The following is a 23,492-nucleotide window of genomic DNA, read 5'->3' on the forward strand; positions in this document are numbered from 1 at the left end:
TTGAGAGTTGGGATAAAAGAAAGCATCTCGTTGCCAAAATCCAAGCATATATTTTGCAATGTTACGTGAGTCAATACATGAACCACAGAATATGAATAACATGAACTAACTCACGCACAAATGATTCATGATATGAATATGACTGCATTTTGTTGCTAATCGAAGAAGGAATGCACCGGTCTAATTTCAGTCTTGATAATGCATGTCAAGAAATTCAAGCTCCGCTACACACAGTGACATGACACACAGATTTCCGTCAGGTGAATAACATCAGTCACTTCACTATGCATCGTGGTTGGTCCAGCGATCGTCCCATGAAAACAACGCAAGTATTGCCCAATTCATATAATGCTTTATCAGGCTATTTACTTATTTAATGGCGTTGAAAATATAGCCGTCTTCGACTGCAAGGCATGAAAGTGAATCCCTGCTGGCCGTGCGGAGGAGGAGGAATGAAAACCAAGTAACCCAGTCAGGATGTTATTGCACAAAGGGCAAGGTGACCCTATGAGCAAGAACTGCGTAGTTGGAGTTGGATGAAAACATCAACAACTCTCACCGTTCAGCCCAGTGCACATTCGGGCGTTGGTGAAATAGTCTTCTCATACAAGAATTTATCCTACTGCGTAGTCGGCTTTTCTGTAACTATTTTTGGTCGTGTCCAACCTTACGGTGAAAAAACTTTGAATTTGTCAAATTAACTCTGTATATTTTGGAGTAAGAAGATTTAGAGTATTACAAAAGAATCACAATGGTAAGTGAATATTTTAAATCGAAAAGACTTGCGTAATTTTGCAGTTTCATGGAATCCTGTATTTATTTGTAGGAACACGGAAGTCATCACAATAAAGAACACGACGATACCAAGGCGTACGGTGGTAAGTTTGCATTTCCTTATCAAATTTCAGAAAATTGTGTTTCAAACTGGCTTTCTGTACCAATTTATTTTATGTATGCATAGGATATCACAGCATTCTGCGCCAGCGACTGTCTAGCACATCGTCGGATTCTGGGATGGGGTCACCACCGACGTACAACCCATTGGACAAGATGATGCAGGATGAGATCAAAATGGCGAATCCATCAGAGCCGATTCCGCTTCACTGGAAAACCATTCCTATGCCCTGGAAATAGGTAGCATCACATAAGAAGCGGAATAGTAATGCCAAGAATTTATTTTATTAATATTTGGGAAGGCGAAAAATTAAATTGAATTTATTGTTGTCATTTTGTTCATTGTTTTGGTAAAATATTAATTAAGGTGACTAATGAACTTTATTGAACTTCGATATTAACCGGGTTTAGAATTCTGTTTATATGACATTTATGCATGGGTGTATATGTAATATACATCTGACTATATATACTGATGATGGCGATGAGTTGTCAAACTGCACTGATACTGATTATTTATCGTTTTTACGTAGAATTCTGAATGCTAATGTAGTTTGTAGCTAACATGTTACGCATGTATATGCATATATATACCCTACACTTATCGGAATATCTATGAATTGTGTAGAAGATGACATGACTTTCAGAGTCCTCAATATTATATGTAAACTCCTATGTGACGTAAATTATGTATGAAATTGTATACAGTTGAACAATTTCATGAAAGTACTGGCAATGAAAAATATCAAATATTATCATACCTTTCCTGTTTGGAAAATTATTATTACTAGTTATCAATAAAATATTATATAGCCAGTAACGTTATGGTTGATAATGTGGGGTGATTATGCTTCAGTTCAGGTATAATAAATAATTAAATATGAAAGATTTATTGCGGTTATGTCATGGCATCTTACATAAATGCATCAATTTCTTAAAACATAAGCATGCGCAGATAAGCCTAAATACAATATTGCTTGACAACTTTACACTTCTAACCATGTTGCGACAAATGAATTGTTTCCAACACAAATTTTCATTTTTGAAGAAATTATTATGTACTATAAAAATGGTGTGAGTGGACCGTTGCTAAGTTGGAGGATTGAGATGACCCCCTAGGTCAAATCTGGATCAAATTATCTCACACCCTCCAGTGGGGTGTCAATCGATCGGTCTAGATCATACGATCATTTTGGTATATTATAGAATTTTGTGAGATAAGAATTGACTGTAAAATTCCTGAAAAACTTAAATTTTAGAGATATTCTTCGAAATAAACGTTTTAATTTTCCGAAATAGTGCACTCGAGATTTTTAGCTTAAAAAATCAAGCTAAAAATTAGGATGATTTCATCCTTGAGAAGTAAGTCCCTATCTCTGCCTATTGAAAAGTTATTCGAGGTCAAACTCGTTGGTACTTTTTTGTACTTTTTACCATCGCAAAAGTACCAACGATTTCAAAAATGATTTTTTTTTCGAAATGCTTCATTTGTCGCAACCGTATTACACTGCTAAGATACTTATTGTCAAGCAACCGTGGCCTAAATACGCAAGTAACGGTATTTCAACCCATCTCTTGGGGAATTATGTGAAAATGCATCATCGATTTGCACTCAATTCGCCAATTATTTGCATGCAATATTTCCATGACTACATTCCAATAGATTCTTGTTGACACAAGTAGTGTCCAAAATTTTTATGCAAAACCAAGGTCCTGAATTTTACTTAGTTACGTGTCTACATAAGGTTAGCTCATTTGATGGTAAATTTTGTGACCGAGAGCTTGGGACGAGTTTGGGATTATTGTGGGGAAAAAATTTGTTGTTACGTGAAGTTAAGGTAATTTTATAAAGTAATGATGATGATTTCTGGTGGTGGTGGTGGGGAAAATTGATGAGTTTTTAACACATTTCTTGAGCACGTTGTCGTCTATCGTTTTTAATATAAAAAGACAATGGGGAGAAATTGCGTAATTTCAAGTTGTCCAAACAGAAAAGGAAAGCCTTCTCATAAAGTCCACGCATTTCCCAATGCGAAACATGCTCTCCTCCGGACCACTTGGATTTCCAGAACAATTGGAACATCATCCCTTAAAATTGACAACTTCGGGGTTTGCAGCCGTCATTTCTCTTCAAATGATTATGTAGCAGGTCAGGTCACCGGAATAAAAGCTAAAGGAGGTGCCCCAGTCTTAAAGTCAATTGCAATACCAACTCTGAATCTGTGGAACAGTCCAACTGGTATTATAATTGGATTATTTATTATAATAAAATTACTTATAATTTCGATGCATTAAAGGTGAGACACAACTGCCTGATACGGATCGTATGCGGATTGACATGGGCGCACCCATATGTATTGAATTGGATCGAATGGAAATGGGTGGCACAGAAATTCAACAAACCGTGGCGAACGTCGCAATAAATAGCGATGTCACCTCAAATAATGGTATTTATTACCACTATAAATTATTTTTCGAACTCTAATTTACATAATACATATTTGATGTTAATTACTAGAACTGCAGCTTCATATTGAAATTTCCAGACTAAAATCGGAGATTCAAGAATGTAAAACGGCCCTTGAGTCCAAAAAGGTATGTAACTGTAACTGTACCAAAGAAAGTGTTGTCTACGTATGCAAAATTCCGCACCCTGCTACGAGTTCGCCATCTTAATTTAAAAGATGAGGACGCGTCGTACGTTAATGGGGAAAGGAAACGGTTGGCGTTCATAAATAACGCACGTGGACGCATTGATCGTTCGGATGAAGAAGATGAAGAATTTAGGGATGGCGAAGAAGAGTTTGAGCTTCCTCCCGACCCAGCCAAAGCTGATCTGGAGATGATCAATTCAATTTTGAACTCTTATACGCTAATTTAATCATATTTACGTTCAAAGTGTATTAATTATGCTGCCTATAAGTTTGTAGGCAAATTGTATTGTAGTTGCATGCATAAACTTGTTTTTCTAAAATTTACACTTTCGTTATCATTACCATAATCAAATGTGCTCAAGAAATCATCAATTTTCCCCACCACCACCACCAGAAATCATCATCATTACTTTATAAAATTACCTTAACTTCACGTAACAACAAATTTTTTCCCCACAATAATCCCAAACTCGTCCCAAGCTCTCGGTCACAAAATTTACCATCAATTGAGCTAACCTTATGTAGACACGTAACTAAGTAAAATTCAGGACCTTGTGCAAAACCAAGTTGATGAATGTTTGATTTACTTTAAAATCGATCTACTTGTAGGTCATCCAATAATAAAAATAGTTACCAAAATGAAATATAGACAGAATTTCGGAAAAGTATTAAAAGTAGAAAGCTTAATCATTGGAATTGTAATCGTTTATGTCTTCGCCTGCAGTTTGGCAATTTATTCCATTTCCAAAAATGAGGTTATCAACAACGGTGTGGGCCCACTAAAAGAAGCATCTACACTTTCTCCTTCTAATCTTGAGTAAGACTATAAGACTGTGCCAATAGAATTGATAAAGAATAACAATAAGTTTTCTCTTAATTTTTTATTACGACTAAAAAACAGACCAACAGAATTTGAAGAAGAGTTTATTGGAAACACTCAATTGCAACAAGACGATGATCGCCTGCTCAATTACATACGCCACAGAGTGCTAATTCCACCACCAGCTCAAACAGAAGCTGTTGTCCTGAGTTTGAAAAATCCTCACAAAGAACCAGCTCAACAAGAAGAAATTTACAGATATGTCTTCAAATTACTTGGCGAAATGGTACTAAATATGCAAATTAACTTGTTTAATTCGAAGTAATGCATTGCAGCGCAATTTGATGATGATCAACGTGCAGACAGATAAATTTAAGTAATGCATAAAGAATTAAATCAGAAGGACGGATTTTTCATCGAATGTGGAGGGAACGATGGAGAGCTGTACTCGAATACGTTGGCGTTGGAGCTGCGCCACGGCTGGACGGGGCTGCTTGTTGAACCACTTCCTCTGGCCAAACTCAGGACGCGAGGTCGATACGTCTGGATTGCTCCCATCTGCCTCTCCGGAGTCACTTGGCCCACAAAGGAAACTACAAAATATATTGCTTTGTGACTGAGCAACTTGATTTTATAATTTGAATTATGATTTAATATTTCTTGCAGATGGACATGTTTCGTCCTAACAATGACGATCTCATGACACGGCTGGGGTTTGGGGAAAATGTCTCTTTCACGACAAAATGCTTCCCAGTATTTTCATTGCTAAAAGCTATCAATATCACCACGGTCGACTACTTTAGTTTGGATATCGAGGGGGCGGAGCTGTCCGTGCTCAAAACAATTCCTTGGGATCGCGTTCATATAAAGGTACTCACTCATGTGAAAAATAGCAATACGGTTTATAAATTTTCTATTCTATGTGCATATCACCAGGTTATATCCATTGAAGTTCCTCTCTGGTTTGAAGAAAGGAAATCAGTTGATTCATACATGAAATCGGTAGGCTATAAATTAATGACATACATTTCAAATATGTATTCACACGATAATATTTACATTCATTCGTCCGTGCAACATGATGCATAAAATATTAATAGAAACATTAAATTTTTTAAAATTTTATATATGCCCCTTTAAAGCAGCTTATAATTTTAACTTGTTTAACTATGTCTGGTTCTTACATACATAATTACCGTATATGCATGGTATACCAAATAGGACCATTCGGTTATTCGGTTCCGTCTTCTTAGAAAATGATTTCGCGTAAATTAGTTACTGAAATTGCGTTACAGTCTCATCTGAAAATATAACTTCTTATTTGTAGATTTTGTGAATAAGTTTTCACATGAATATAATTTGACATGATTTACGATGACAAATATATATGTAAGATTAAATTGTTAGTTTAGATGAATCGTATATAATTCAACTTGTTCCAGTTTTCTATAACAAAATGTAAATCATAAAGAGTCCATAATTCTCTTTAATTTATCAGGTCTGCCAAGCGTCATTAAAGTGATTTTAGTTATTTTGATAGTGCACCAAGTACAATATTGTGATATTGTAACATATTATTAAGCAGTCGTTTTATCGGGAGGAAGATGGCCGCTGTCTCCGAGTCCTCGGAGGATAACATCCCCATTTGGTAACAAAGAAATCCGAGTTATGCTAGTGTGGTCTAGACTGATCCTTAGCCATGCTTCTGGTGGAAATTGCATTGCTCTGAAATATGTTTAGAATAATAGAAATCCCATTATAAAAATATATATAGTTCATAATATAGAAATCCTATTATAGAACTATACCCCAAATCTATTTTACAAATATACATATGTCAATATTCATGTTCTATATGGTATACGAACCTCATTGTGAAATATCTGATCACGTTAGCATGACAGACAATAATCTCAAAAGAATCATCCTTCTGAAAAAATTGATCAGATTTAAAACTTTTCAGTCTACACAGCCTGTCACCTGTACTAAAATAAGATCCAACCTGATCAAGATCCGCTCGATGGAAATAGCGACGGAAGGCTGCCTCTATCCTTGCTCCTTCAGCATAAAATTCCTTAAAATGTTTTGAATTTCTGTAAATCAATCCGTCTATTTAATCTGTAAATTTTTTAATAAAATAAGTCACATTGAAATCAGGATCCCACAGTTCTTTGTTGCGGTAGGGAGGCTCCGGTATACAGGGAGGGCCTTCGTTGAGAAGGGGATCTTTTTTCTCGAGAATCAAACCAGGGTATTCATTTTTCATTTCTTTTAACATTAGTTCTGACGTTTGAATTGCTCGCGTCATTCCTGAGGAAAGAATGGATGTGAATTTGATTCCGGAGGCTGCCATTTTTTTCCCCAGCAGAAGGGCTTGTTCTTCTCCAATTTTAGTAAGAGTGTGACAATCATCGTCGTCACCCTTTTGATTGTATTGTCCATGTCTTATCAAGAAAATGTTTCTCCTTGCAGTAGGGAATTTTATGTTAGAATCATCGTTCGTGGATTTCTTGGATTCATCTGACCATACTTTATGCTTAAGAAACCGAGGATCTGACCTGCACAAATAGAGTTTAAGGAATTAAATGTCACGTTACCACAATTCAATCAGTATATGCAATGTTTTAATTACGGATTAATATCAACATCATCAAATTTAGAAACATGTGGTTCTTGTGGCTTAAAATTGTTGTCCTTATCAGTGTTACTTTACCTATCCCAATTGGTGTCCCATTTCGTTGTAGGTGCATAATCAGGTGGTCGAATGTGAACCCTGTTGCCACTACTTTCATTATTAGAATCATCCAAACGGCTGGCACACTTGGCGACGACGACAACTGCGGATGCAGCGCCAAGGGAGGTAAAGGCCCAGCGTCCATACTTTCCAAACATGGCCATCACAATAAGTATGAATTGTAAGTCAACCTGAATAAAAATAAGTATGAAAATACATAAGTTTTTGTCAAGTTCAAACGTTGTATGCTTTGTTATTTAGCATTATGGAGGTATGTATACAATAAAATAGCGTTTTTATCAATATACGAAAATACACAAGCCGACCGACCTGTTGAAGTGAAGATTACCGATAGACAAATATTTTCCTATTTAATGCAATCAGTTTGCTGATAACCGCTGATCACAAAGCATCAGCACTGCAGAAGCCCTTCTGTGTCCTGACTTCTGACTGATTGCATGCTTTGATGTAAATGAGAAGTTTGAGACCTGCAAATCATCCAAAACTTTTCCGGGCTACCGAACGCGCAGTTTCCCCGTATTTGACAATCATGCATTATTCTCGTCGCTATTTGGTCAACATCAAAGAGCAAGCCATGAAGCCATTAGACTTGTTGATTATTTATAGATAAATTATGCAACTCTAATATTCTAATGTCAAAGTTATGTATATCCCGTAATCATCAATTTTAATAACTTTCTTGTGTCTATAAAGGAGATTTTTACAAAATGGATTTAGTTAATTGTCACTTTCTAATATTTTGCTCATCAGCCTGACTGATTTTAGTTTTCTTTGGCTTTCTGTGAAATGTGTTTGTCTTTTTCCTTCTTGAGAGTGATGGCCGCGGCGTCAAAAAGTTGGGCGGCTGTGGGGCAACGCCCCAGAGGACTGCACTTGCCCAGACAGCACTGGTCATCACTCATGCAAGGACTTCCGCCACGACTTTTACAGTCTGTTTCCTCCTCCTCCGTCGTGGTAATGACTTTGACAACCCTGCGTCGTATCGCATATTTCTTGGGCCGACTCGTCGTCGTCGTCGTCGTCGTCTCTTTAAATTTGCTGGTACTGGATTCTGGGAGTGTTGCCGGAAGAGACATTTCCGGGACCTCTTTCGCAAAAATACTGGACATGATAGAAGACATAAATGCTGACGACTCTGCGTGGTGGAATTCTGGTCAATTTTGATTTTCAATTAAAAATTCGAATGCAAACTACAAACCTGCAGCATATGAAGCTCCTCCATACCACAAAATAAGGGGGAAGAAAAATACAAATTCCGATCCGAATAATACCAGTGGAAAAAATAAATGCGGCATCATACGCCACGCCACCAAACTCAAAAAGCGTGCGTACTCACCACTAGTACCTTTTACAATATTTCTTTCAAACAAGGAAAAACATGCATACACATTCTTTTACGTATTTATGTATACTTTAACTCAAGCCTAATGTAGATTACTCTATTAGTAATCAAAAGTCTACGTTTAACGGGAGCTGTATTTTATTTAGGTTCAATAAACATTTCCTTTAACTCGTATGTAGTAAGTGAACAATGCAAGGCCGCATTTTATAATTTAACATTATGTGCGTTATTTAACAAATCTGAGCATTTTTGTTGTTGTACTTTGTACACTCGCAAATTGAAATTGCTATATTAGAGACCACTCATTCACACGTACCAATAACTATACATTTTTTTAGCTTAATTTATGTACAAGACTCGGACTAAAATTGCCTGAAGAAAAGGGATATGAACAGTGATATGCACTACAGTTTTAAAAGAATTAATCAAGTTCTCATTCATTACATGCAGAATACTTGGGAAACTTGTGATACTTCGGGCTCCTTAGCATAGCGATAGTACAATTTGGCCAGGTCTTGAGACGAAATTAAAACCCAATGTTATCCTTGATTTTCTGTACCAATGAACAATAATACATGCGTCTTTCTGCCCATTAGTTCCGTTTGGTGCCCTGCCATTGAAGATTTAAGGAATGGGGAGCATCAAACGGGGGCAGAAGAAGGCGGACGAATGCGTCACCTCGGTAGGATTATTATGGTACACAGATAAAAGACAGAGTCGTTTGCTCACTTTCTCCAGTGCAGGTCTCACGCTCCCCGCAGAAAGTTGGAGAAAGTGGTATCCCAGCTCACTCACACAATCACCTCATTACAGTTTATTTGTTAGATAAAAAAAACCAATTACGTTCTAACCTATCAATTGATTCGGTCTCACCCAATAACGGGAACAATGTCTTTGAAATTCTCCAACGCGTCAGACAAACTCGACGAACTCAGCCGTCAAAGTGGTTCTTCTCTCCTGCACTTGGGACCCAGTCCAGAGCTCAACTTTGAGAATTACGAGAATAATTTTACCATTGATGACCCTACAACGTTAATAACTGAAATCAAGAAACTCTCCCAAACAGTGTTTGACAGCACACTCCATTTGAATTCAATCGAATTGGGCAATCAGTCACGAGAAGCTCTTCAACTTCCTGCCGGCATTTATAAAACCACCCCCACCCCCACCCAAATCCACCCCCACCCCCATCAAATCCAAGCGAGCAGGTTAGGTTAGATCAACTAGGTACGCGGAAAGCCTGGAAGGCTGAGCTAGCAAACCTAGCTAGCTAGGCTAGATAGAACCTAGGTAGCTAGGGTAGCTAGAACCTAGGTAGCTAGGGTAGGATGGGGGTAGGGGTGGGGGTGGGGGTGGATTTGATGGGGGTGGGGGTGGATTTAGGTGGGGGTGGGGGTGGATGGGGGTGGGGGTGGGGGTGGATGGGGGTGGGGGTGGGGGTGGAGGTGGATGGGGGTGGGGGTGGATTTAGGTGGGGGGGATTGGGGGGAGGGTGGGGGTGGATGGGGGTGGGGGTGGGGGTGGGTGTGGATGGGGGTGGGGGTGGGTGTGGATGGGGGTGGGGGTGGAGGTGGATGGGGGTGGGGGTAAGGGTGGATGGGGGATGGGGGTGGGGGTGGATTTGATGGGGGTGGGGGTGGATTTAGGTGGGGGTGGGGGTGAATTTGGGTGGGGGTGGGGGTGGTTTTATAAATGCCGACTTCCTGCAGAGTACACGGAAATCTCACCATTCGCCTGGCCCTGGATCATCACATATTTCGTCGTGTTCATTTTAGCCTCAGTGGGAAATCTGCTCGAGTTCTATGCCGTTTGTCGGCGTATCCGCATAAGATGCACCCCCATGAACATGCTCCTAATGAACTTATGTGTTGCTGACCTCCTCGTCGTATTGTTTGTTGTAGCAGTTGAGATTGGGTGGAGAATCAGCATTGGGTGGTATGCTGGCCGAGTCCTGTGTAAGTTTACGTTTTCATCCCTTTCAGATAACTTTTAATCTTTATTTGATTCTGCAAAGTTTGGAAAATCTCTCCCAGGAGATGTAATCACTGTCTTGCATGACTTACGATTATCAAGGATTTCCAAAAATCATATGTATATACCATCTAATAAATCAAAGCATTTTCTCAAAATCTCAATCGAGTTTTTGGCTGAAGTCACACTAATGGATGTCTTAAAAGAAATCAGAAGATTGTCCTAACACTTTTTTTTTATCTGGAGAACTGAGATGTGTGTGGAAGTTTGCGACCTGCTTTCGTACTTTGCAACTGCTCCACACTCACTGCATACATAAGTACTTGATAAGTAGGGATAGTCTTATTCTTATTGCCGAGTTGAGCAACTTTGTTGCATGGCCATCAAAGCTCATTAACTTGGTATTGTATGACGAGTTTGTGTTATTCTGTAAAGTACCAATACTTACATTTATGAATATGTGTACATACACATGATTTTATGTACACCGAGTTTAGTAGTAAATTCTTATTGAAACAATGTAAAACAAGTTTATTAAATTATTTACCAGGTAAATTTCTGCAATTCTGTCGAGCTTTCAGTCTATACTTGAGTTCGCTGGTCCTGATATGTCTGACAGTGGATCGTTATTATGCTGTGCTTCATCCCTTGAAAGTTGTCAATGCTTCCAAACGTGTGAAATTACTTCTCAGCATCGCATGGATTTCGGCTGCATTGCTGGCGATCCCTCAGGTAAACCATTTGTAATTCTTGAGTAGCCTAATTTACGCATTTATTGTTTCGACAATGTTGCATGTGAATCGTGTGTCTGACGGGGAGGAGCACAGGAACAATTAGTAATTTAATGGTGAAAACCTTAAATAAAGAACAAGTCAAGAACTGAATATTTTGACGTTGATTTCCAATGGTCATGCGAAAAGTTAAACCTGAATAACTGGATTAGTGGGTGTCATCGATATGCACCTTTTGTTTCAACTATTCGTTATTAAGGGGTGAAAGCCCTTTATAAGATCGTTATGTCCGTCTGTCTGTCTGTCTGTCTGTCCGTCTGTCCGTAGCTCCGATAACTTTTGAACGAAAAGACATAGACACTTTCAATTTTGAACATAAACTCCTAACGTCAATGGATAGGACGAGTTCGAAGATGGACACTGTGACATCGTCACCTGTGACGATGATGTCGTCACAGTGACGAAAAGTGACGAAAAAGTGTCACGTGTCAGTTTTGACATGTGACACATCGTTTTTAACCGTTTTTCAACGAGGAATTCGAAAATTCATGTCATTTTACACTTGGACGTCACCTGTGACGATGACGTCGTCACAGTGACGAAAAAGTGTCACGTGTTGTTTTGGCATGTGACACGTCATTTTTCAACTATTTTTCAACGTTGAATTCAATGGTGACCTTCATTTTGACCTCAGAGGTCATCTAAAGGTCATAAGGCATATATATGTCAATTTAGCAGGAAATTCATTTTAACGTATGAAACAGTTCTTTCACCCCTTGGTTACATTCGTTGTAACGGTTTATTAGTTTCTCTCTTTAGAATCCAGCTTTATTAATACTTCTGTAATATTATACCCAAACTTAGATTCATATGGTTCATTGTGCAATGAATCAAACCATATCATCATTCGAGCGTTGTATTTATCTATTACACAATCAACTTTGAAGAGTGTGGTTCTAATACCTTTTGGTAAAAGCTTCCATATACATGCACATATATGTATGTACATATTTGCGCATAAGGTTCTCTTATCCTTGGCACATGTATTGTTATGGCATTTGTATGAGGGTCTCCTCCAGCAGATATTCCTTGGAAAGCAGTTCTTTGTTGAAATTCCGCTGGTTGTCACAATCTCGTGCGCACAAACATCTATCAATATGTGAAATCCTATACCAGCAATCCAATTTTTGCCGAGCCTGTAATATCGGCTTTTCAGCCACCTCTATCCTTTAACTCCATTTCAATTTGAAAACGTCACAATGAACAACTCACATAGTGCAGTACTTTAAGCATATATGTATTTACTGATATTCAGGCAAGGCATTGGTAGTTCAGCTTGCCTAAATAAGAATATAACATTATATTCCTATGTATCAGTATATGTACATAAGTACATATGCAAAAAGATATCCAAATTTGGACAAATTTTGGCCTGAAAATAATTTTGAACAAACAGCAATCTGTTTAAGTCACGTCTTATTTAAGAATCGATAACGTTAGATAATGCTTAACAATATGGAAATGATTGAACCAACTTGCATATATGTTTAGAAATTAAGTAAAAGATGTAGGTTTGTAACGATTCTCAAATTTAACTTATTTGTCCCCATTACATAGCAAATTGAATAATATGTATGTGCATCATTCGTTTCTCGTGGTGGGGTGCAAATCGAAGCATAATTGAATATCGTGGTATGATGCTGGTAAAAGGATGATAGGAAAGTTTATTTTTAGCCTCAAATTTTTACCCCTCTTCAGGGCTTCTGTAATCATAATGTCTGCATGTCTGAATGCGAAGGTCTCGAGGAACCTAAATAACCATTAGATAAGTTTTAGTGAGAAGAGGATATGCGACAATTATCCAATAGTGTTGCATAAGAAGGCTGGCAATTTTCATCTTGCAATATTCAATATAATGGACTTGTGAATAAAATAGTAAATGATCCTACTTTAAAATTCGTCTGATAAGTATATTTCTTTCTGGCTCAAAATTTAGCAGTAAGAAATCATTGGTTTTTTATGCATACGACCAAATATTATCTGGGACGATTTTCTTTGCTCCCCTTCAAGTTCGCTAGGCTTTAATTTATTGTTTTATTATGACCTAATTCGCTGCCGTCTTCTACGAAAACAATGAAGAATTTCATTTTTGGTATGCTTTGTAACACTCCATTGTCAAATAAATCATGGTAGAGTGAACCTAAACAAAAAATAGAGAGCGAAAGAAAAATTGCGAAACTTGACGTAGCAAGAATAAATATAATCCAGCGAGATTGTCATGAAGTTGTGCTACCCTCCAAGGATTGTAATTTATGCACATATGTTTTCTCGTCTGCAGATCATCGTAACTAAATGCGATTTTAAATAAAATATTTTATGGCATGAGAACGAGACGTTTCAAGTGATATGCACCTACCTAACAGATAATTTGTGATTTGCAATTGTATGGAGTAAGAATATCTTTAAGTTCAATGTTACATATATGGAAAACCGATAAAACCCATTAATTATGACTTTAAAAACTCATCAGAATGTGACGAATTTGGCTAAAAAGAGCATGTTATGACTTTCTCTTACTATTTTAAACTTTTAAAACAATGTAGTGACTTACAAAATTTCAGTGTTTCGTCTTTGATGTGAAGACCCATCCAATATATTCCAAATTCACTCAGTGTACCACGGAGGCCGATCTTGCGGAAAAGACCAACACAATTCTCTCCATCTGCTTCATGTACTTTCTCCCCTTTCTCTTCATCCTCTACTCGTATGGAAACATCATCTACACGCTCACGATGGAAAATGAAACATCCAGAGGTGAATATTTTGCACGTCATTTCCTCCATTGCACATACATACTTCTCATCAGATTAGATACTTGATGGATGCACTTAAAATTATTAAGTTCTCTTGATTCGTGCATTTCACGTATTTCTCTAATGCTTTCTAAATGCTTTACCATTTTGTCTTTAAGGTAAAGAGTCCCTTCGCCGCAGCGATCAGACCGTAATGGACAGAGCAAAAATACGAGCTCTTAAGTTAACCTTCACAATTGTTGCAGTATTCATCATTTGCTGGTCACCATACATTGTTATGACGGCTTGGTAAGCAAAAACAAATAGCAATCAAATCTATTTTTATTTTCTCAATTGGTTATAAGTTTACTGTTTTGTTTTGTTTTTGCGTGGATGTATGTGAGTAAGGCAATCATTATTATTAGGTATATCTGAACGGAGGTTTGTAGTACATACACAAAGAGCATTAAAAATGAAACTGGTTGATAGATAAATATCAAAGGACCAGAACCAGTCTTTGTTTTATGATGAGGGAGATCCAACATAAGTACCCTTGGGATGTTTATTGTTCAAACAAAGTATACCAAACTAGATGCAAGTCCTCGTGCAATAAGAGTCCTTGCCATCTTTGAAGTCGAATCTTGTGCTATTTCTCGTAGATTCATACATACATATCTCTTTGTCCACCTCGTGTTACACACACGAGTTTGAAGATGTAACCTAAACTGTTGTAAACTTTCTTGTTCATCGTGTTGCACTCATCCTCAGTCAGTATTTAGAGCAGTCAATTCACATCTTGTTTGACGTGTGACATACAATATTTAGTCCCATCAAGGCATTGGCATTGCATACAGTATGAAAAAGTCATTTCCGTCATGTTACGTCTCTTCCCGTAATTATATTAATGTTTACTTCCATAATTTAATCAAAGTATAATTAATAAGTATATTATAAAGGCTCGTCCTGTGAATCAGGCACACTAACGAAGTACATAAATACAGGCTCAGAGAAATTCAAGTCGAACAGAGTTTTTACCGTGAGTGATGAGTGAGACATATCTGCGAACGAATTTTTGTTAAACGGAATTCGTCGCCATTCACGGAGAAAGTGGGCTAAAACCCTAATTATAATTCTCCACTCGGCTTCCCCGTTCATCACTCTCTCACTCAAAGCACATAAAATCAAATAAATTGGATTGTTCCATTGGGACAGGCTCCTCATGTCCCAGTGTTTCAAACCTGTTAAAACAGGAGATCGCATATTGTGTGCCGTCCTCTTCACTCCGTTATCAATGCACCGCACGGTTGATACAATTTTTATGCTATATCCTGTTTGCATTTCCTGGACTGAGGCTTTCCTGAGTGGACGAATTTTATATTTTGTAATGGGTTACTCCATGAGTTATGGTAATGGACCTGATGTCGAAAATCGATTTTTTTGAAATCCTTCAAGTATGTGATAGAGGACCTTAATATATGCAGAAAAATCATTTTCCCCGAATTTTTGAGGTTTCAATGTGGCAGCTAGGAGTGGATGTGGCTTCCGTTGAGATACCACCTTTTCGCAGCGGCTATTGCACGCAGGGACTCGAAATTTCACATCAAGCTACCATGGGCCAATACAATTGCGGGTCTTTTTCTCTTTTTTGGAAATTAGGTCACGGTGACCGTTTTTAGGTCAAGATTCACAACACGTCAAATTTCTCCGAAAAGTCAAAGTCTCAAATCACCCCATAACTGGGGTATCGTTGGTAAGGTCTCGGCAAGAGGATTAAGAATATATATACTTTGTAGGGTGTACGACCACTCCCCAGTCTTCCTGAGGCTGACAAATATTTTTGTGTTTGTCCCATCCATTTCTGTTAGCTCGCAAATCTGCTACTGTGTTAAAATCTGGAAGCAATGAAAATTCTCATTCTACTGCTTCTGGAAGGTCAGGGGGCAGCTATATGCCGGACAAAGTATATATATTCTGAATCCTCTTGCCTATGCCTATCTAACGATGCCCCATTTATGGGGTTATGTGAGACGATTTAAGAAAAAATTCGACATAACGCACATTTTGAACTAAAACGGTCACCATGACCAAATTTCCAAAAAAGAGAAAAAGACCCGCTATTGTATTGGCCAATGGTAGCTTGGTGTGAAATTTGGAGTCCCTGCGTGCAATAGCGGCTGCGAAAAGGTGGTATCTCAACGGAAGCCACACCCACTCCTAGCAGCCACATTGAAACCTCAAAAATTCGGGGGAAATGATTTTTCTGCATATTTTAAGGTCCTCTATCACAAACTTGAAGGATTTCAAAAAAATCGATTTTCGATATTAGGTCCATTACCATAACTCGTGGAGTGACCCTAATTGAATTTTAAGAATAATCAAGGCTACACAAGTATTTTAAACTATACCTTAAACTATACCTTAGCGAAATATATTTGCATATTCATTTATAAGAGAAATATTCGTGGCCCACCATCGACGCAGTTGTTCATTTTCATATATGTAGGATGATTATGCCGTATATGCCCATTATTCAATTCTTTAAGAAATGCTTTTCACAAGAAATTCGTATATTACAGTTTTTGGAGTTTTATTCTAGTCGCATTTTGTACTCTAATTCTGACCATGAAAGTAAGTGTTTAATTTTACGTTGTATTCAGGCATGTTGTCGATCGCACATCGGCCGAAAACGTGCATCCAAACATTCAGGAGGGACTTTTTATCATGGTCGTGGCCAACTCATGTGCAAATCCTCTGGTTTACGGGGTATTCCACTCCAATAGTTCGAGAAAAGCAAGTCAAACTGTCCGAGGAAATTCATACGGAAATGGCCCAATGCCGTCCGCTTCTGCCGCCTGCACAATGTCCTCGCACTTTCGAAAATCCACTTTGAAAAATAATTCCACCAGGGTTGAAATCCAACTTGAGAATATGGCAACCAAACAGAGAACCAACGGTCCACCGCATTCCCCGTCACCACCAGTTCAAGTTCAGAGCGTGTGCTATTTGGAGAAAGTGAGCGGTGGTTGCAGCAAGTTTTCTTCTAGACCGACCGTCATCACGACGACTGGGCCGACAGTCGCTGCTGAAAGGAATCCCAGTCACAGCAAGACGACAAGTATTTAAAACACGTGAAAGGTATGAAGATTGATATATGCAAAACTGTTTTTTTGTTTTATTTTTCAAAGACTAGAGTTCAACTGAAATTGCATTAGACACACACGTGTAGCCTTCATGTAGCCAACATATTGGGGTAAATTTACATGCGTTGGAACATACTAGATCCAACTAGAGGTATAATCAGGGTTTGAATAAGAAATTAAATAACTCACTCATACGTATATGTACATGAAATTATTATAATTAGTCCATTGCTAAATAGCATTAAATGTGAAACGTACACATATTTTAAGGTTACATGCATATATGCATATATAATATTATAATATTTTGGAGAGTATGTTAGCATCCAGTAGTAAAGGTAGTCACTTATAGAGGCTTATTTAGCCGTCGGCATGTCTGTCGGGTTTGGAATAAGTCTGTTAGAGATTGACTTGAAACTTGTAAATTTTTAACTGATCGTAAGAAGTTCAAATTGTACATATTGAATATAAATATGAGGCAAAATATGTACATAGATATGTAGAATATATGGCCCACACTGGTTGAGATGAAATGAGTGGCACTATAGATTTAGTAGAAAGGTAATTAAAACTGTAGTATTGCAAAAAGTTCACAACTTTCGAGAGAAATGGAACTGGGTGAATTTATTCAATTTATGTTCACCTTCTCGCTAACCAAGGTTCATAACTGTATGAAAGCACCATTCATTAAATTAATGCTTCATCCTAATTGTATTTAATTTTCATATGCAAAACCTTGTTCAGTGGCGTGTGTAAGTATCTATGCACATACGTATATATGTTTATACGTACTGTGTAACAATACCCGGCAGACTATATTTGAGTCCGTTTTCTCCTTGCGGTGGTGAGGGTGAATTTCCTTCCGGAATCTCGTCTAATTTTGGATCAGACTCGTAGATAGAACGTCAGGGTTAAATAAACGCCTTTGTTATAATCCTTTATTTGAACTTTCTCCTCACCGGATATTGTTTGTCTCAGTGCGAAAAGCTCTGGAATTAAGCAGCTCTAGATACGTGGATTTCTCTTCAAATGGGAATTCAAGTCGGATTTATATATTTAATTGAAATACGTTAGAAAGGATAAAAGCAAATGGATATATTACTTGCAAACTACATAGAATCTCTATTTATATACATATTTACTTATTTAAGCAATGATGCTCTTTGTTTAGTGTCCAAACTAAATATGTAGTGAAAGTAAATACCAAAATATTATGTAGAGCTTGCGAATTTTAGTTTCATGTAATCTTGACTCTATCTGGCTCGTACATACCCGATCAACAAAAGCTATCACTTTTACGGAAAAGTGATACAGTTAAATTGCAGCAACTGATGGCCGGCAAAAATCCGTGAAAAGATACTAGATATTTAACGTAAAATAAACTGTCAATATTGCATAGAATTGACAGTCATATTCATGCAATTTAGCCTCAAGAATATTGCGTAGAAATAACCGTCAAATTAATGCAATTTATAGCATAGAATATTGCGCAAAAGAAACGAATAATTTGATGCAAAACTTGCAGTTAAACTCCATGCAATTACTGCAGTCAAATAACACGAATTATTAATTTTTATCAAAATCATTTATTTCATAACAAAAATTATATTGTTACATTATACAAGGGAATGCAAATGTTTTCATCTATTTTATCCGACGGGAGTAACCAACATTTCTTATCAATATCATTAATACCTATTATGGTTACGCTATTTGATAATTTGCTAACTTTAATTATTCCTAAAATTTTACTTTCACACGGACAAGTGAACAAGTTGTCCGAGTGTTTGAATTTTCTACAATTTATATGTTTTTTATCTTTACTTATACTACTTATAACAACTACTTTCCCATCCTTTAATATAAAACAACGATCCTTTCCGTTCGATTTTATAATACAGTGTCTATTTAAATTCACAGGGGACTGGTACTTATGATTTTCTCTCTCAGCAGTGCGATTCACAGTTTGCTCAAAAGGTATATAGTGAGCTCGTAGCAAGCGCTTTATTACTTGCATATTATTTTCGAAATCGAAAGCACTAAAAGAATCTAACGGGCCATGCTTTAAAGCGTCATCACTAATATGTATAAGAGAATGCATATTATATGATAAGAACTCTTCTTCATATAAATTGGGAACATTTTTAACAAACTTCAATAAAAGCTGTCGTGCATAATCGTTCCAATTATTTGCTTGCGCCTTGGTAGTTATAAGAATCGTGACTGCTACGCAAAGATTTAAAAAATGTGTATACTTTTTCGGCGACAATAATCCTTTTAAAGCGACGGGTCCTGTATAAAGAAGAAAAGTTCTAAACTCTGTCGCTTTCCACATATCTAACTCTTTTACTGACCTCGGCGTACGACAAAATTCTTTAGGGCAACTATGCGAAAATAATACTAATTTACTTGATAAAGTTGAAATATCACGAGAAGATAATTTAAATGGCAATGGACCTTTTACCCAACTTCTTAATAGTTTTCTAACCACACCTAAGCAAATGAGGTGCATGTAGTCAAGAGGAACCGAAGAAATCATCAAAATTTTAAGCTCCGTAAACGGGGAAATGCCTACATGGTGGTGTTTATCTTTTTGAACATAAAAATCTTGATCTGTCCTAAGTGGACTATCGAATGTTCTGAAAATTACACGTCCCTTCCAGAAACCTGGATCTATACATTTCTCGCATCCATTGTATGCATTATGACTTTTACATTGCTTTAAAAAACTCCTGGCTGGCGCATTAGCTATTATTTTTGAAACCTTACAAAATATTTTCAAATTATTGTAACTAATCCCAACTCGCAAACTTTTTAACTCTGCTATCAAATCCATCAAGTATTCGTCAATACTTTCTGGTTTTGTCTTGCCATAAAATAAACCCACGACAAATACGCCGTACGTACTTTCTTCACACTTTGCTTGAATTGGCCAAAACTGGTTACTGTTACTCTTAGAAATGGGCAATCCATCAAAACTAAATATAAGGTTTAATTTAATTTCGCTACCAGAAGCAAGAATACAATTGGAATCTATTTGCCGTTTTATATTTTGAATAACATCAAAGTGTGCATATTGACCCTGACCGATAGTTTTCATAGAGTATTGAATTGAGTTTTTAAGCAATGTCCTACTATCCAATGGAAGAAATCTAAATTCTTGATAAAAGTTAAATATGCGTAGAAGATCGTTTAAAGCTACTCCCGTTATGTTATGTCGAAGCGACCAGTCCCTCAAGTCCCGTGTTAAATCTAAAATATTCCTATTATTTTCTACTACACCATTGTCGCTTAGTGAATCGGAAACTAATGGCTCGTCACTATTATGGATAACATTACTGCTTCTATCATTATTGCTAATATTACTACCTGAATCGCTATCCTCAACTACAGAATCACATATATCTAAATTTGCAAGATTATTACTAATAGCAGGTATGTTTTTTGCACGAGTGAGATTCTCTCTAACCCGTTTTGCAATTATTCGCCTAATGTTTCTCGGTGATTTTCCATCTCGATCCATGATTATGATGCAATTCCCGAGGGAGCGTCGTCGTTGCACCTACTTTTTGAAGAACGAAACCAATTCATTGCTGTAGTTTGAATTATATCATCGGTGGGAATACGGCCGCTGGGATTTTTGGGATCGGGAGCGGACTCAACTGTAAAGACGCTTCGCACGGTTTCTGAAATTTGCAATCCAATTAAACATTAAATAGAGACCAACAATTAGAAAATTTTCTTCATTTTAGAATATATTTTAGCACCTTTTACGACTTCCAATAGTTTTAGGTTTTTCATCGATGTCTTGTTTCCTTTACCCGTAAAATTAATTCGCCTGCCAAATTCATTCGTAAATAATTTTTTCAAGATTTTTCTAGTGCTCGCCTCGATCTGTGTCGCAGTTGAAAATGCCAAATATTCAACCTAGTATCAAATATAAGAAAAAACATTAAAGTTTAATTATGCATGTAAAATATCTCGATTAAATCGTACCAGTAATTCGCGATTTGAATCCACCTCGAGCCAAGATTCAAACTCCGCCAGTGCTACCTCGTTGTCGAGGGGTAATTTTGGAATGGCACTGAAATTGGGAGCCTTCCTACCATCCGGCCTTTGTTTCACATTAATCAGTAAAGCCTTAATGTCTTTAATGTCTTCAGCCTGCTTTTCCAACAAAGTTAGCACACTTTGCGTTGTCCCTGCAACGTGATTACAAAGCGTTAACATAATACATCAATTTTAATAAAATTATTTTGCTTGTACTAACTTGAAATCAACAGCCGTAAATCATTTAACTCCTGCGAATTTACAACAACAAAAGAGGTGTCTCCAGTTTCAACTTGATTTCCTACTTGTAGATTGCTTTGCTCTTCAGTTTCGGGAATTATTTCAGGAATGCTCAATGGTGGGTCTAAAAAGCATCACCATAATGATTAGTATAAAATATTTGTGGCAGTATTATAAGCCTACCCAGCTCCAAATTATCCAGAAGTGAGCCAGACGGAGGACTGTTTTTGTTCGCGTCGCTATCCTCCTCATCGGATGAAGACGTTACATCCCCTCGTGTGCTGCTGGGCTGAATATCGGGAATTATCTTCTTGCTCCTTAATCTGCTTTCTGGTTCTGTTTCACTTTCCAAGTTGGAAGTGTCCTCGGCTACTTGAAGTTTTTTTGTCGCAACTTCATAATCATCTAAAATAATGATATTTGTTAGTAAATGTAAAATAATTGGAATGACTTCTCATAATTTGAATTAAATAGCTATTTACCGTAACTCCCAATAATCCTGGCGTAGCTAACTCTTCCCCACTTGACATCAGGAATAGCAGTGCCCTTTTTTATCAAATTTCTAATACTTGGCCCAGAGTTTGGTGGCCAGAGACAAACTTTCTCTGCGGGGATAACCCAGTGACTTAGAACAAGCTCCACAGGCACTGAATTGTATTTATCAGGGGGGAATTCAATTATGTAATATTTTTTTGGCGACATTAAGACAACAGATAAATTAACAGGGAATTAAATTAACAGGGAATTTACGAGACTGCGAGGGTGGGAGAGAAAAGGAAATACCACGCTTCTCTTAGATTCAAACTCTCGCGCGTTGCCTGTCTCTTCGCACCCACCATTCATTGCGTATAAATTGCATGATTTTAACGCCTCATGTAATGTGGGTATTGACGAGATATTGGTGCGGTATTTTTACGCAATATCTCAGCACGTTTGGGTGCAATAATTTTTCAACCATAGGTTACAGTTTTTTAATGCAAATTTAGCGTGTCTCACGGTGCACACCAAACTTAGCACAAAATTTATGCAATAATCACGCCTTTTTTTGTTTGTTAAAAATTTTCACCATGGATGCGTTACTTTGACGCAAAAGTAATAATTTTTGTTGATCGGGTAGCTAATTGTTATCCGGCAAAGGTACACAAACGCTACTGTGCTTGTGCATGAGCTGGTATGATTTGAAGAAATGAACCCATTGCATTGATATTTACGACTTTTCTACTAGGACCAATACTAGGGGTTTATTCAACATTCGTTGGTGGTTTTTACCACGTAAACAATTAGTTAACAATCACAGGGTGGCTTTGGCATTAGATGAGATTACAAATTCCTTAATATAATTAAACTCTTTGGGAAAGTAAAATTTCAAATGACAGATTTAAGCTAGATTTGAACTGGTGACAATCTACCAACCCCATCCATAGGATCTGAATCCGCGATATCCATAACCACCACCTAGAAAATTACAGCGAAAATGTTAAGAACGTGCACAATTGTCTACTCGTATGCAGATTATATCCTCACCGTATCCACCTCGGTAATAACCCCCCCATCCTCCCCCAAGACCATAACCCCCCCATCCCCCACCAAGTCCGTATCCACCCCACCCCCCACCAAGACCATATCCACCCCACCCCCCACCAAGACCATATCCTCCGAGACCTCCGTAATACCCGCCGAGATACCCGCAGGAGGCAACAGCCACAAGGGCGGCCAAGACAAGGACGATCTAAAAGTGCAAATGTGTAAATCATGTGTCCAAAGATATTCAGAATTTTTCGGTTTGTCTTTTTTTCAGAAAACTTACCATGAACTTGTTCATTTTGATGAAGAAGGAAGGTTTGGTTGTTTAATTGATGAACTGTACTGCGGAACAGTTGAAATGAGATTGATGGTTGAGGGTGTGCTCCACGCGGATATTTATACTTGATCTGAATGGGGAGGTGTTATTCAGCACAAAATGTGCAAAACTGCAGTAATTGTAATTAAGGTACTCGATGATTATGGACAGATATATTATTATAGGATAAATTCAGTGTATGCACATATGTACATCTAGGGAGACCATATAGATATGCAACTCTTTGTCTATTTCTTGTAGTA

At 37.5% G+C, this 23,492-nt stretch overlaps 4 protein-coding genes and 1 long non-coding RNA gene across 5 annotated transcripts; 1 reads left to right on the forward strand and 4 right to left on the reverse strand.

Moving 5' to 3' along the window:
* Positions 1–5,663: 5,663 nt before the first annotated feature.
* On the reverse strand, positions 5,664–7,593 carry LOC110854735 (serine/threonine-protein phosphatase PGAM5, mitochondrial). Its single transcript, XM_022103194.2, has 6 exons — positions 7,433–7,593; positions 7,082–7,293; positions 6,515–6,926; positions 6,371–6,442; positions 6,237–6,298; positions 5,664–6,093 (listed from the first exon to the last, which is right to left on the reverse strand). Exons 2-6 carry the CDS (start codon positions 7,264–7,266, stop codon positions 5,946–5,948), a joined length of 879 nt encoding a protein of 292 aa, XP_021958886.1. The 5' UTR covers positions 7,267–7,293; positions 7,433–7,593; the 3' UTR covers positions 5,664–5,945.
* A 185-nt stretch (positions 7,594–7,778) lies between these two features.
* Positions 7,779–10,605, reverse strand: LOC118433760. The gene is made up of 3 exons (XR_004833558.1): positions 10,193–10,605; positions 8,322–9,489; positions 7,779–8,258 (listed from the first exon to the last, which is right to left on the reverse strand). It is a non-coding gene; the product is annotated as an uncharacterized LOC118433760 (long non-coding RNA).
* Positions 10,606–13,676: 3,071 nt separating this feature from the next.
* On the forward strand, positions 13,677–17,753 carry LOC110844073 (putative gonadotropin-releasing hormone II receptor). The gene is made up of 4 exons (XM_035859070.1): positions 13,677–13,700; positions 13,789–13,981; positions 14,139–14,268; positions 16,617–17,753. The coding sequence occupies exons 1-4, from the start codon at positions 13,677–13,679 to the stop codon at positions 17,080–17,082; spliced, it is 813 nt and encodes a 270-aa protein (XP_035714963.1). The 3' UTR covers positions 17,083–17,753.
* Positions 17,754–18,665: 912 nt separating this feature from the next.
* Positions 18,666–23,348, reverse strand: LOC110841822. Its single transcript, XM_035858770.1, has 8 exons — positions 23,197–23,348; positions 22,914–23,118; positions 21,872–22,844; positions 21,573–21,794; positions 21,370–21,513; positions 21,096–21,301; positions 20,867–21,026; positions 18,666–20,785 (listed from the first exon to the last, which is right to left on the reverse strand). The coding sequence occupies exons 3-8, from the start codon at positions 22,089–22,091 to the stop codon at positions 20,625–20,627; spliced, it is 1,113 nt and encodes a 370-aa protein (XP_035714663.1). The 5' UTR covers positions 22,092–22,844; positions 22,914–23,118; positions 23,197–23,348; the 3' UTR covers positions 18,666–20,624.
* Positions 22,795–23,211, reverse strand: LOC118432934 (keratin-associated protein 19-2-like). Its single transcript, XM_022087517.2, has 3 exons — positions 23,197–23,211; positions 22,914–23,118; positions 22,795–22,844 (listed from the first exon to the last, which is right to left on the reverse strand). The coding sequence occupies exons 1-3, from the start codon at positions 23,209–23,211 to the stop codon at positions 22,795–22,797; spliced, it is 270 nt and encodes an 89-aa protein (XP_021943209.1).
* Positions 23,349–23,492: the final 144 nt, after the last annotated feature.

Source organism: Folsomia candida, unplaced genomic scaffold (assembly GCF_002217175.1).
Source record: "Folsomia candida strain VU population unplaced genomic scaffold, ASM221717v1 Fcan01_Sc001, whole genome shotgun sequence".
Taxonomy (NCBI): domain Eukaryota; kingdom Metazoa; phylum Arthropoda; class Collembola; order Entomobryomorpha; family Isotomidae; genus Folsomia; species Folsomia candida.